At 44.7% G+C, this 14,647-nt stretch overlaps 1 protein-coding gene across 3 annotated transcripts in view; it reads left to right on the top strand.

Moving 5' to 3' along the window:
• ULK4 (unc-51 like kinase 4) overlaps nt 1–14,647 on the top strand; it is a 1,725,799-nt gene that overhangs the window by 392,576 nt on the left and 1,318,576 nt on the right. For all 3 annotated transcript variants that reach the window (XM_085631567.1, XM_085631566.1, XM_085631568.1), the window contains 2 exons: nt 3,195–3,241; nt 8,239–8,317. In XM_085631567.1, coding sequence (XP_085487693.1) covers nt 3,195–3,241; nt 8,239–8,317 — 126 coding nt within the window. The remainder of the gene's footprint in view (nt 1–3,194; nt 3,242–8,238; nt 8,318–14,647) is intronic.

The following is a 14,647-nucleotide window of genomic DNA, read 5'->3' on the forward strand; positions in this document are numbered from 1 at the left end:
ATCTCAGGTTTGTGGTCAGCTGAAAGCAATACCAGTTCAAGGTGCTTCCCTTCGGTGACACCACTGCACCTCGGGTGTTTACCATTGCCTCGCAGTAGGGGACCGCTCACTTGCTCAGGCAGGACATCCACGTCTTTCCTTACCTGGATGACTGCCTGATCAAGAGCGCCACTCACCATCTGTGTCGCAAACACACAGGTCACGATCAACCTCTTGCACTAGCTGGGGTTTATGATCAACATGACCAAATCCCATCTCCAACCCTTCCAGAGTCAACCCTACCTAGATACAATTCTCAACTCAGAAATCAGTCTGGCCTATACAAACACTGCTGGATACAGTCTTTCCAGGCACTGTTTCCTCTCTTCCAACTAGATTAACAGGTCACTGTCAGGACAATCATGCACTTCCTTAGCAAGATGGCCTCCACTATCGCTGATCACCCAAGCCAGGTTGCACATGTGTCCATTCCAGGAATGCCTAGCACAGCAATGGTCTCAAGCACAGGGTCATTGGGACAATCTACTGTTGATCGGCCGCTGCACCTATCACTGTTTGCAGTGGTGAAACACCAACAACCTGTTGCAGGGTCATTCTTTTCTCGACCCACTTCCGCAGATGACTATTTTAATTAATGCCTCCCTCACGGAGCAGGGGGTGCACTTACAGGACCTGACTATCCAAGGCCAATGTGAACCCGAACAGCAGGGCCTACACATTAATTACCAGGAACTATTAGCCGTCCACCTAGCGGTGAATGCTTTCCTGCCCCCACCTTACCAGCAACGTTGTCCTCATCCAGACGTACAACATGGCAATGTACCATCTTCAGAAACAGAGCAGCACTCGTTCTCCCTAGCCCTCTCTGCTTGCCCAGAGCATTTGGTTGTGGTCTCTTTGGTGCATCATCCACCTTTTGGCGGTGTACTCCTGGGAGTGGACAATGACGTTGCCGTCCTCCTCAGCAGGATGCAGCATCAAGTCCATGAGTGGGAACTCCACCCACGAGTCCTTCTCTGGAATTTCCAGCAGTGGAGTTTCCCAGAGGCAGACCTCTTCACCACTGCAGAAGACGCAAAATGCGCAAACTTCACTTCCAGGTTCCCACACATGCAGTCAATGGGCAACACACTATGGATGAATTGGTCAGGGATATTTACCCTCCCTTTCCACCTACTTCTGTTGGTGGTTCGGAGGCTGTGACAGACATTCCTCACCCTCATCCTTGTGGCTCCCACTGGGGCCCGCCAGCCCTGGTTCACAACCCTGCTGGAACTCTCAGTGGTTCCGCACAAGAGGCTCCCCAACAGTGCAAAGTTTCTCATGCAGAACCAAGGAGAAATCAGCACCCATATCCTATGTCGCTCAGTCTTGCAAACTGGCTCCTAAGGTCCTAGATTTCAGGTACCTTAACCTACCTTACGAATGCATGAGCATCCTGAAGGAAGCATGCAGGCCTATCACATGCACTTGTTACACTGCCCAATGGAAAGGCTTTCCATTATTGTCATTCCAAACATATATACCTTTTGACGTCCAAGGTTCAAGACATCTTCTCCTCCCAACTCCACTTGCAGACGCGTGGTCTGGCATTCATTTCCATTCGCTTTTACTTGGCTGCAGTGACTGCCTATCTTCAGAACAGGCAGCATGTCTCCCTCTTCCAAATACCAGTCATCAAGAACTTTATGGAGGGCCTCAAGAGTTATCCAGCCTCTGGTCACCCCCCCGACGTGGCATCTCAACATTGTCCGCACATTTCTCATATAACCCCCGTTTGACCCCTCCAGTTTCTTTCTTGGAAGGTGGCATTCCTCATTGCCATCAGTTCACTCAGGCATGTAAGTGAGCTCCCGGCATTAACATGAGAAGATCCTTTCTTTCAAATACACAGAGATAGGGTTGTTCTTCGCACCAACCCCAAATTCCTTCCAAAGGTGCTCTCCCCATTCCACCTTAGTCAGTCCATTGAACTTCCCTTTTTCTCTCCACAACCTGAACGGGCTCTCCACACCTTAGATGTAAAGTTAGCCCTCATGTACTATGTGGACAGGACAAAACCTTTCAGAAAGACACAACAACTCCTCCTTGTATTTGCCAAACCCCATTATTGGAAAGCTCTATCTAAATCAGGCATAGCCAGATGTATTGTCAAAAGTATCCAAACCTGCCTTTTCCTGCTAGAGCCCACTCTAGCCGTTAAAAGGGGGCCTCTATTGCCGTCTTGTAAAACATCCCGATAGCTGACATCTGTGAGGCAGCTACATGGTCGACACCATACACCTTCACAAAACACTACTGTGTTGATGTGCTAGCCCACCAATGTTGGCAGGCAGTACTCCATACACTGTTTCAGTCCCTTGCAACACCCACAGGCTAGCCACCGCTTTTTGGGGAGGACTGATTAACGGTCTATGTAGAGCATGTGCATCTACAGCCACACATGCTTCAAACAAAAAATGTTACTTACTGTTCACATCAATTCCTATCATATAGTGCTGTAGCTGCACATGCGCCCACCCTCCTACATCAGACATCTGTGGCTGCCGCAGTAATCACCCTTCTATAGCTTTCTCTCTTTTGCATGGACATCTCTCTATACATTGTTTCACTCCATATTCATCCTCTCCCGCTGTGCATGAAAACACTCTAAGAATGTAGTCTATGCCCACGTGCATTACCAACAAAAAGGGGAGCCACTGTACTTTGTGACTCAAGATACTTTTTCAAAGGAAAACAACTTGCACACATCTGGGCCCACACTAGATGGCAGGCGTATGCATAGCAGGTAAATCTACAGCACTACACGCCACTAACCGATTTACATAGGGTAAGTAACATCTTCCTCTAGGAGAGCAAGGACTGCATGTCTTGTCCTGCAGAGAGCACCCAGGAAAGTGATTGGTGCGATGCTTTCCTCTGCTTCTATTCTCAAGACTTTTCTTGATTAGTTAAAGCTGTTTGTTGCTAGGCTTTCTAACCATCATGAGTTATCAGGATCATTGGTTTGTTTACGCTGAGGAAAGTAGAACACATTTTAGCATGTAAGTTATTGTAGTTTATTTGGTCTGGTGTCATTGTATCATATAAAAGTAAACACAAAATAAGTCAACATTGCTTCTAGATTAGTTTATACATGGACTGCAATATATTTTATGCCATTTATACTTTGTCTTTGTTCTTTTCTGTCCTAGTTTCCATTGCTAACTCAGCAGTTGCGCACAGCCCCAAACTGGGATATGTAAGTACTGCACAAAATTGCAGAGAATTGCATGCTATCTTAAAAGAATCCTAATGCATTCTAATATTGTTGTTTATATTTTTGTATTTTATATTGCACAACTTAGTGGCACCTACCTGCATATTGAGGCATGATGTAGACGCTACCCCATCACAATTTAGCGCTATCCGATCAAAGTATACATTGCGTGCGCACAAAACAGGTGTAAGATTATGAAACCGCTTTACTTTTAAGTTGTTGCCTTTGGCATCTTGTTTAAACTCGCCAAGTGCAGATTCATTAGCGATCCATGTAAGTTCTTTACTGTGTGGAGTGGGCAGATTAACATTCTTTCGATTGCCCATTGGTGCTGGTGGATTCTCTGCCACAATGTTAGCAACATATTTAAATGTCCATTATTATTCATTGGAGTAGAAGGATATCTACTGCTACAGTTACATTGATTACATATGCGTTGTGGCCAACATTTCGCTACCTTCCCTGCTTTTGTGGGTCACAGAGGACCATGTCCGACAGGCCACCAAACTTCCATCAGTTCATTATCACTCCATTAGACAGACTTCCTTGTAACTTCTAGCATCCCTTTCTGCCCCAAAACATTAAATAACGTGTTATGTGAAATGTTCCCTATGCCATAATGCTTTACCATTGACTGTTATATGATGAGGCAAGCTATTGCTCATATGTTCATCATGCATTTATTTTTCTGATACCTCGTCCTGTGGATTCCTCATAGTTTAATGTTCTTTCCACTACATCAGGAAACAAATGTCCACACCAATAGTGCTGTTTTTTGGTGCCAGGTGTGCCTTCACCAATCATACCCTGGTTCTCTGTGCTTTGTGGGCCTGCTGATGGCCTCCCCTGTGGGGTGTTTGAAATCCCTCAGCAATGCTACAGTGAATGGACGAAAGACTTTGACTACAAGGACCTGATAACTGCCTGAAAGGAGGCTGCGTGGACAGTATAAATTACTTCTTAATTGCTAATCAGCCCCAGAGATTACTGGCATGTTGGCAGCTACATAACTCAGATTCATGGGATGTATGCCACCTTCTGTGATGTGCTGCTAAAAGACCAGCTGTTGCTTCTATTTCAAGACGTGGGACAATCAGAGGAAGTCCTGGGAGATCCTGTATGCTGCTGTGGTTTTGGGGTTTCCTGCATCGCCCACACACCAGCGAGCTCGAGCTGAGGGCAGTCGCTGACGTCAGTCCAGGACTGTGCTGCTCAGGAGGTATATTTAGAGCCTCTTTCGTCACCACGTTATACATGGCCCAGTGGGACTGAACAGAAAAGGGGGGGTATGGCGTCCCTTACCCGTAAGCTTGAACTACATACAGACAGAGTGCACTAATTGTACTGCAACTGACATGCAGTGATGAAAATGAACACTAGCAGCAGAAAGAGATCACCAGAGACGGCTGTGGTCTCTTCCGAGACCCAACCTGCACTCTGAGGAGCAGCAGTCCACCGAAAAAGTCTAACTGCAGCTGTCTAAAGCCGGGTTCCCTGAACACTGCGATGTTTTACCCACTTTCAAAGCACTTGCGAAACACGAGCCAACACGTGGGAATACCACGAGAGAAATTTTACAGAGGGCAATTTGTTTTATCACTGATATGATTAAAAAGTGATGGATATTTTAGTGTTAATAAAGTAAATTAAAGTTCATGGCCATTAACATCTGTATGTGAAAAGGTTGGACTCCTGGTCCTCCTTACGTCGGGTTGGCGTGCATATTTTGCGTGCTTCACAGGGACAATGCCCGTCATCTTGTTGGCATTGTCGAGTAATGTATCTTCTAAAGTACCCTTTAAGGCAGGTATGTAAGTCACCTGTGGGGTCCCTGCATTGATAAAGCACCAGCCTTATGCTTTACATTTGTCTGGATATAATACTTTTGTAATGTGCAGTTACTGGTATTTTAATCTGCATGAAATCCTTTAGTTGTGATGTCACAACTCACTGATTGTGCACCTATTTGTGAATTGTGAAGCCACTGAATACTTACTAACAGACGGGTGATAGCTGCCCGCATCCTTTGCGACCAAGTGTTCACGGTCACACATTGTGGGGAAACGGCCACTACAACGCGGCCGTTTCCACGCAAACCTTAACCACGCATGCATTACAACGCATGCGTGGTTACCACGAAAGCCTTTACCACGCATACTTTTACTACGAGATACGTAGTAAAGGTATGCATGGTAAAGGCTAAAATTACAAAAAGGGGGCTTGGGGGGTCTCCCCCCAAAAATAAAAAAAAGTGGGAAAAAGGGGGCTGGTGGTCCCCCCCCCCCCCCCAAAAAAAACCTCACCTGATGTCACGTCGAGAAGTGCAGGCAATCGGCATAATTTGAGAGGAAACGGAAAGAAACGTCCGCCTCCTCTTTACGACGTACGACGTCACCACGGAAGATGGAGAGGAGACGATGTGAAGAGGTAAGGGGAATTTTAGTTTTAAAAAAAAGGATTGAGGGTTAAGGGCAGGGGTAAATATAAGAAGGATTGGGGGCTGGGGGGGGTCACGTAAGGGTACAGGGGAGGGATATAACCTTTCTCAAGAGTATGCCCTTACCATGCATAAATTTACAACGAAAATCGTTGTAAAGGTATGCGTGGTAAAGGTTATGCGTTGAAAAAGCATTCCGTTGTAACACATGCGTGGTAAATCCGTATAAGCAGAAGGCTGCCCTTCTGAACACTGCAGCATTTTCCTACGGCAAAGCGTCTATAGAGCGTCTCAAAAGGCGAACCCTCTGTTAGATGATATTGAATAATGTACCTCAATTAAGCACATTATAAATCTGTGTTAAGTCACGACTGAGTGTTGTGATTGCATAAAACACTCAGCATCGTTCTTTTTTATGGCTTAGAACTGATTGGCGAGTATATTTAACTTTTTTAGTTATATTCTGTATATTTCAAAAAGGCATTTTCAGGGGCCTTCACGTTTGGTGATGTAGTGTGCAATCTCGCGGTTTTCAGCATTAAGAAACATTACATTTACAGTCCTGAGCAGTGCTGCCCCTGCTGGCAATCAGCTGTAATGTAAGCCCCATTTAACTGAATACATTGCTTTGTAAAATGTGAACTGTATCGTCTTCACACCAAATCCTCTCAGAACATCATTTAGATAAAGTTGACTTCAGCCCTTGATTCTCCTTGGATTACTTTAAGGATCCCATGAGTTCCAAAGCCTGTCCGCTATCCTGCAGATCTCGCACCGAGTAAAGAAAGATTGTGGCCGACTCAGTAACATTTCAGATGTGTGCACTGCTGTCAAAGTCTCGTTTAAAGTGGCACTGAACTCCGATTAGATCAGTTACTCTGAGTATGTGCGTCGATCCACTGAATGTAAAAATACTATTGTTTTATTAAAACATAATTAAAATATATTTTGTTGCACATATACTCCTACACTCTGTCGAGTCAAGGTACTGTTATTAGCTAGCTTTGTGTTAGTGATTTATCTATCAATCAATCAATCAAGAAGGATTTGTTGAGCGCAGCTATTCACCCCTGAGGGTATCCAGGTGCTGAGATCTTTTTGGTCTCAGTCGAAAAGTCAGGTCTTGAGTCTCCTTCTGAATTCCGCGATAGAGGGCGTTTGATGCAGGTAGAGGGGTAGGTCGTTCAAGGATTCGGCAGCAAGGCAGGAGAAGGAACAACCTCCACAATGGTGTTGGCGGATGGGGGGCGGTGAGGGAGGTGGAGCGCAAGCGTCAGGTGGGTTGGTGGAAGTTCAGGTGGTTGTTGATGTATGCTGGTCCCTGGTCATGGAGGGCCTTGCAGGCGTGTGTCACCATCTTGAACTGGCATCTCTACTGGACGGAGAGCCAGTGTAGGTTCCTGAGGTGGGGGGTGATGTGGGTCCATTTAGGAAGGTTGAGGATAAGTCTGGCCACCGAGTTCTGTGAGTTCTGTACAGTCTGGAGTCTCTTGACCAGTTGGAAAGTGGTTCCGGCATAGATTGAGTTTCCGTGGTCCAGTCAGCTAGTGACAAGGGATTGAGTGATTTTTTTTTTTTGGCATTGACGGGGATCCATCTAAAGATTTTTTGGTGCAGGCAGAGTGTGCGGAAGAAGGAAGAGGAGACTGCGTTGATCTGGCACTGCATGGAGAGTTTGCTGCCCAGGATGAAGCTGAGGTTAAGGGCGTGGTCAGTTGGTGTGGGTCTGAGGTCGGGTCGGGTGAACACCAGATGTCGTTCCACGGGGAGGTGTTTTTCCCGAAAACAGCACGTCCGTGTTGAGCTTCAGATAGTTTGTCCTCATCCAGTCGGCGACATCCATCATGGCATGGTGGAAGGGTCTTCCGTGAGCAAGAGGATGAGTTGGGTGTCGTTAGTGTAGGATTGGATGTTGGTTCAGTGGGTTCTGATGATGTTGTCCAGTGGTGTTATGTAGGTGTTAAGCAGGGTGGGTGGGGCTGAGGATGAGCCTTGGGGGATTCCGCGAATGAGGCTCTTGGGCTCGGAGGTGAAAGGTGGTAGGCGGATCCTCTGGGTGCGTCCTGTGAGGAAGGATGCGATCCATTTGAGGGTGTTTCCCTTTATGCCAATGTGGTGGAGGCTTTTGATGAGGGTGTGGTGGGATACGGTATCAAATGCAGCTGAGAGGTCGAAGAGGATCAGGGCCGCTTTCTCACCCCAGTTGACGAGGTGAGGCGAGGAGGTAATCTAAAATTAAGCAAAACCAAAAAAGTGAATTACTTGAACAATAATAATTAGAAAGTGTGTGTTAGGCCTACCCCTGAGCAGATATAGTATTTGCTCTGATGCACAATCTTAGTAACTATAAAAAGTAGTTTGCATCTTATCAAATGTGTCATGTTTTATTACGTTCCTTACAAAACATTTATCAAATATCTTAGCTAGTTGACATTTATTTACGCTTTATTCCTATCTGTGTGTTGTCACATATCTTCTCAGGCACATTTTTAATGTGATTGTGTACCGTTGTTTTAAAAAAATTACTATTTTTTTTTTGCAGACGTGCTAAAGTTGTCAGAGTGATAGGTTTGCTGGCATCACATTCGCATGAAGTTCAAGAAAATGTACCAATCACGGAGGTAATTTCTAACACTTATGTGCCCATCTTTCATAAATATGTTTATGGAACACGGAACCTCGGTGAGGTTTTAAAAACTGTAATTGGCAATGACACACTTACCTTGCATTTGATTCAATGGTAATTGAATCCTCCCCTCAAGCCTTGTCCCTTACAGACTTAAAAAAGTGTCTGTGGGCCCTTAATTCAGAAATATTTGTTAGACCCTTCAGTCTTTAACAGTGTGCATCCATGTTCGTCCTGTTGCATGTTGACCATGGTTAGCCTAAATACTGCAAAACAATCTCAGACCCATTTGGAAGAGCTTAAAATCCTTGATTCGTATAAGTCTGGTTTCTTTCGCAGGCGTGGCACAGGAGTGTCCTTGATCAGTGTGTGGGATGATATTGTGTACGCTTGTGACTGAGATGGCTTGTTCCTCTTGGCCAGGGTATACCTCTCAGCTGTGCGTGACATTGTAACCCAAGCCTTACTACTCAAGTGCTTAAGAATTGTGGTTGGAGTCGCTGACACCATATCAATTGTTACATCTTCGCTCAAGGATGGATGTCAATGTTTCAGACTGGGCCCATTCACCTCTGCCAATGTGGCGATTGATTGCGGTGTCCCACAAGGATTGGCTTTGCCACTTTTATTAGCTAAAGTTTATACCTGGCTCCGTTTTCATCCATATGGACGATCAGACCTTCCACTTGTATGCTGATGTCATTCAAGTTTATGTACACGTTAGTGATCTTTTTTTTTGTTTTGAGATTTATATAGCACAAACTTGACCCGAAGATTTCAGAGCGCTTTACACCAGTTTTGTTATAGATGGACACGTTCATTTTTGTTAGGCGCAGGGAGATTAAGTGATTTGCCCAAAATCCCAGTATGTTGAGCGTCCCTGCCGAAACTCGAACCCGGTTTCCCAGCTTCGAGGTTGACCGCTCTGATCGTAAGGCTATGTCCCCTCTCCTGATGACAGAGACTTTTGAAAGGCTCAGTCTGAGTCTCTAATATTGCTATCTGTTTGAGACCCAGTAGATTGGAACTCAGTGCTGCTAACCCAGAGGTCATTCGGTTTGGTCCAACTTACATCTTCTCCTTCCAATCATTTCCCCCCCAGTGTCCACTGCCCCTCACAATTCACAGGTTTGGTGTAGCGTCGGATGGAGACATGAGCCTTAATTCTCATAAAGGAAGCATCATCAAGGATTTTTTCTTCCAAGATGCTACATTTGTGAAGGACACTGTGCTTCCTTCCTGCAGTAACTCACAAACGGGTAGTAGGAGCACTTATAATTAAGACTCCTAGTTTCCAGTTTTCACAGATTTTTACAGATAAATATAGACCCGAAACAATGTTTCCTGTCTGTATTTATTAATGGCGAGAATCACAGAACAGTGTGCTTCTCGTGAGTGACTCTCCGTGCTGTTCTTCATGAATTTCAGGCCAACAGCTGAGTAGACAGACAGAACGAGAGTTAAAAAACCCAGGATGAGATTTCCTTATATACAGGCATGTGTTAACATATATTTATATATAGTGCTAATATTTACATGGGGGTGTAGTATTACGTTATATTTGGTTGCTTAATTTGCTTAAACTCGACAGGCATCAAAGTATAGGTGCATGTTTATCAGTAAAATAAATGGGGAAATATATCATTGTATCACTCCATTTATTCTCAAAACACAGAATAAATATGGATAAATGCCAATAAGATGGCCAAAAAATAAATATAGATAAATGCAGATGGAAAAGTTTAAAAAATAAATACCATAAAACTACGATTGATAGAAGTGTAAAAAAAAAAAGGGAAAGCAAGATGGCGGATGCAGCGTAGTTTGCCGCAGCAGCTCCCTCTTCAGCCCTGATATGCCCGTAATCGGTCATCGCTGAGGGAAAGAAAGAATTCTTTCTGTAACTCACCTTTTCCCCTCTTTTGCCGCGGGTTGAGCGCTGCAGTTGGGGGCGCAGGCTGGTTCGCGTCAAATGGGCGGCTTGTTTCGATCGGCCGCGGGTCTCCATCCAAGCGGCAGGACTCTGGTGGGAACTACGAGCGAGACCTCTGGACGACGAAGCAAGGAAGCGGGGCCAGGCTGGGAGCCGATCGTCACTGCAAGAAAGCAGTGTAACCCATAAATCACCAGCTCCCTGCCGCTCCGATTTTGCTGGAGGGTCTGGGTGGATCTTGCTCTAGTCTTTGGGCATAAAGTGGCATAGAATCTGCTGAAATTGCAGAGAATAACCTTTGGCCCCAGTTATATTGGAAAGCACAGAATTATGCCTCCAAAAACCTTAAAAGCTGGAAAAGAGCATGTTGGGAAGAACTTTGTGCAGACTCAAGGTGCAAGCCAAGTGCCTAAGCCTAGTGAATTACGTAATCTGGTTGGAAAAAATAAAGTGGAAGGAAGACAATTGCCTCAAAAACGTCGGAAGAAGGGAGGGCTGTCTCGAATGGGGGTCCTGCTCCAAACCCTGTACCGCCACAGCCGGCTATTACAGAATTTTTATTAAACTAAAGATGGCTTACAAAGGTTATGTATTTCTGAATCCACGCAAGTTATGAATCCAGAATCTCAGGTCCAGTCCTTTTGTGAGATACAAGGGGACTCCCCGGGCGAGCTCTTGACGCAGTCTGAAATCTTGGAAGAAGACGGGGACAGCACGCCAAACGAGTCCGCGCAGGATGCTACGGTTAGCGAATTCGGCGTTGTACCTGACCTCTCTGCTGGTACATCCATAACTATTCAAGAAGGTATTATTGACGACATTATTTCAGACAATACAGATAAATTCTATTCACTTCCTAAGGATTCTTTATCAGGTCTTTCGGACTTGGACCACAGTGGAAGCGAGGATGGTATCTTGACTTCAGACACTAGCATTCTTGAGGCGCCAGAGACTGCTTTAAAGCGTCAAAAACAGCAAAGGCCCTCTAAGGGGAGTAAGGGCCTTGCTGAGCTGCAGAAAAATCAGAGAAGACGGTCTACCGGCACTGGCTTAAAATGGGACTATTCTCATACAAGGATCATCGGTCCTACGAAATCAGAAATGCCTGGGACCACAGTTTCTGCGGAGGATCGACATAAGGAGACAACAGATGTGAACTCTGCATTAAGTATGATTTTAGAATCAATAAAGGAACATCGTGCAGAGACTAGAGCGGATGGCAAGAAAGTTAGACAAGGGACAAAAAAGCTAGAAGGCGCGGTCCTCAAAGTTGGTAAAGCCTGTGCAGAGATCGGGGAGCAGAATGAGTGCTATTGAGGAGAGAACTGAAGCCGTCAAAAAAGAACTATCTGTTGTAAAGGGAGACTCTACATCCCATGAAGCTCAATTAAAAGACGCAATGTGGAAGCTGGAAGATATGGAAAATCGCCAGAGGAGGAACAATCTCCGCTTTTTTGGGATTAAGGAAGGACTGGAGGGGGAGGACATCCGTGCTTTTATACTTGATCTACTTAAGTCAGCCTTCCCGGAGTTGGGGGGTTGGGATTGGGAGCGAGAAATACAGAGGGTACACCGATTTCCAGTTGTCCTCCATAAAACCCCTGGCAGGGAGGTTAATCAGCCAAGGGCTATTTTAGTCTTTTTTGGTAATTTCCTGCTTAGACAGGCTATTTTTGAAAAAGCTCGCCCCGAAGCTAGAAGACAGTATACGGACTCTTCCTTCTTTGTTCGCACCGATTTCTGCCATATAACGGTGGAACGTAGGTGGCGTTTGCGACAGTTAATTAAACCCTACCAAGATGCAGGCTTCGAGGCATATTTACTAGCTCCGGCTAGATTGAAGACTTGTGTTAAAGGCACTCTTACGTTTTTTTCCTCAGAAATTCAGGCGAGAGAATACTTGGAACAAGTTATCGGGAAATAAGTAACGAGATAAGGACTAGATTAGGACATCCCTGTTTCTAATGGGCTCTATTGGTTGTATGTGGTTTTTCTTTCTTTTTCTTGAATAGAGGGATATAGAAGAGGTACAGAAGGGGCTGGGGAGGGGCTGCGGTGTCCTAGCTACCTCCATCACTCGGACCCTATGGGTCCAGCTGCTTTCAAAGGGAGGGTAGGGAGGGGGGTGGGGGAAGGGGTTGTTCAGGGTGGGGGAGGGAACAGGCGAGGGAGGGCACAGGTTAAAACGGTGAAGAATGATCAACAGCTGAAATGCTTTTTGGTGGATTTTTGTGTTTCTTTAGAGAGTACTGTGTATCATGGACTAATTGTATTGAACGTCATGATTAGTGGATCTGACAGGCAATGTAATATTCAAGTTAAAGTAAAGTGGTGGGACAATCTGAAATTTTCTAAAAAGATTTAGGGGCATATGTATCAAAATCTCCATTTGCGAATCTCAAATAGCGATTTTTTGAGAATCGCTATTTGAGAATTGCAAAACGGGATGTATTTAAAAATTCGCACATATTTTGCGAATTCTTAATATTCCTTAATTGCGATTAGCAAAAATGCGAAATCGCAACTAAGCAATACCTTCCCATTCATTCCTATGGGCCAGGAGGCCCATAGCAATGAATGGGAAGTCATTCTCAAATTGCGAATCGCAATTTGCTAATCGCAAATTGAGAATAATTTCAAAGGTGCAAGGGTGTCATGATGACACCCTGATGCACCCCTGAAATTAGCATGTGTGCGCATATGGCGCACATACATGCCCTAAGGGCATGTATGTGCGCCACATGGCACTTTGAAAAATGCCAAAAAGTGCATTTTTCAAAGAAATCGCAAATTACCACCAACTTGAAGTTGGTGGTAATTTGCGATTTCTTAAGGAGAATTCGCACAACCTGGGTGCGTGTTACATAGCATTTAAGGAATCGCAATTTGCGATTCCTTAAATGCTTACGCAAAATTAAGAAATCGCAAAATTAGCGATTCCTTAATAATGCGATGCTAAAATGGCTCATACATCTCATTTTGCGATTTTGTATTCGCAAAAGCTGTTTTTTTGCGAATCGCAGCGTTTGCGAATACAAAATTGTTTGATACATATGCCCCATGATGGCTAAACTGCGAATTGCTACTATTAATATCTGCGGGCTCAATGATGGCAACAAAAGGAGAAAGATACAAGAAGATCTTAAAGTCCTTAAGGCCGATCTGTATTGTTTGCAGGAAACGCATATTGTACGGAAAGATTGTGATCTGTATAAATCTCTAGGGCTGAAGGTCTTAGCATATACCTTGCAAGATGTTAAGATTAAGGGGGTTGCTATTCTCTCAAAGAGTAGCTTAGTCTCTCTGGGGGGTAAAAAGATGGTGGATAGGAATGGTAGATGGGTCATAATGGAGTGCAAGAATGGTGCAGGCTCTTTTACACTTTGCTCTGTATATGCTCCAGTGTTAGACGACCCGGAGCCATTGCATTTCCTAGCTAATGAACTACCTTCCTGGCCAGCACCATATGTGGTATGTGGAGATCTACATATGAATGGCTCAAGGGGATCCTCAGGTGATGTCGGAGCTTCTAGCAGAGGGTGCAAACCACGCTCTATGAGGGCCTATATTAATTTACTAAAAGGTATAGGTCTGGTCGATGTGTGGGATAAATTAAAACCTGATGACCCCGGTTATACTTATTATTCGTCCCCCCATGGTAAATTTGCTCGGCTTGATTATTTTTTAGTCTCTCCCGAACTTATGCAGCAGGCTCGAGTGGAGCTTTTCCCTAGAGTGATGTCAGACCACAACCCTATTGTCTTGGAGTTAACACTGAGTGGGGTACGAAAGGAACATACTGGCTGGACATTTGAGATGGCATTGCTGTCAGATAACGAATATATTGAATATATGAGAGGCTGGATTAGAGAGTTTTTTTAGAATAATATCGGTAGTGCCCCTTCCGGGATGATGTGGGATGCCTTTAAAGCAGCAATGAGAGGGGAGACATTGCAATATAGTCTAACTAAACAGAAAAAAGGGGCTGCACAAATTAAATTACTCTATCAGAAGCTTGCAGATCTAGAAACAGAACTAATAAGTAAAGTAGCTAAGGGAGAGGATCTCTCCGCAACTTTGAATTCTATTTTGATAATTAAATTTTGTTTATCTAATTTCAATGTTGAAAAGACAGCAGGGAAATACCAAGCCAAAGGGCAAGACTGCTATGAATTTAGTGAAAATGTTGGCCGTTTATTGGCAATCAGGGCTAAACAACAGGTCGATTTAGGTCATATTGAACGAGTTAAGAACATGAGGGGGGAGGTTGTTACAGACCCAGGGGATATCAGAGAGGCTTTTAGAGAGTTTTATGAGGATTTATACAGTACCGCCTCTCCTGGTACTCTTTCGGAGGAGGATCTTTCAGTATTTCGCCCGAGCGGTAGAATA

The sequence above is a fragment of the Triturus cristatus genome, chromosome 10 (assembly GCF_964204655.1).
Source record: "Triturus cristatus chromosome 10, aTriCri1.1, whole genome shotgun sequence".
Classification (NCBI taxonomy): domain Eukaryota; kingdom Metazoa; phylum Chordata; class Amphibia; order Caudata; family Salamandridae; genus Triturus; species Triturus cristatus.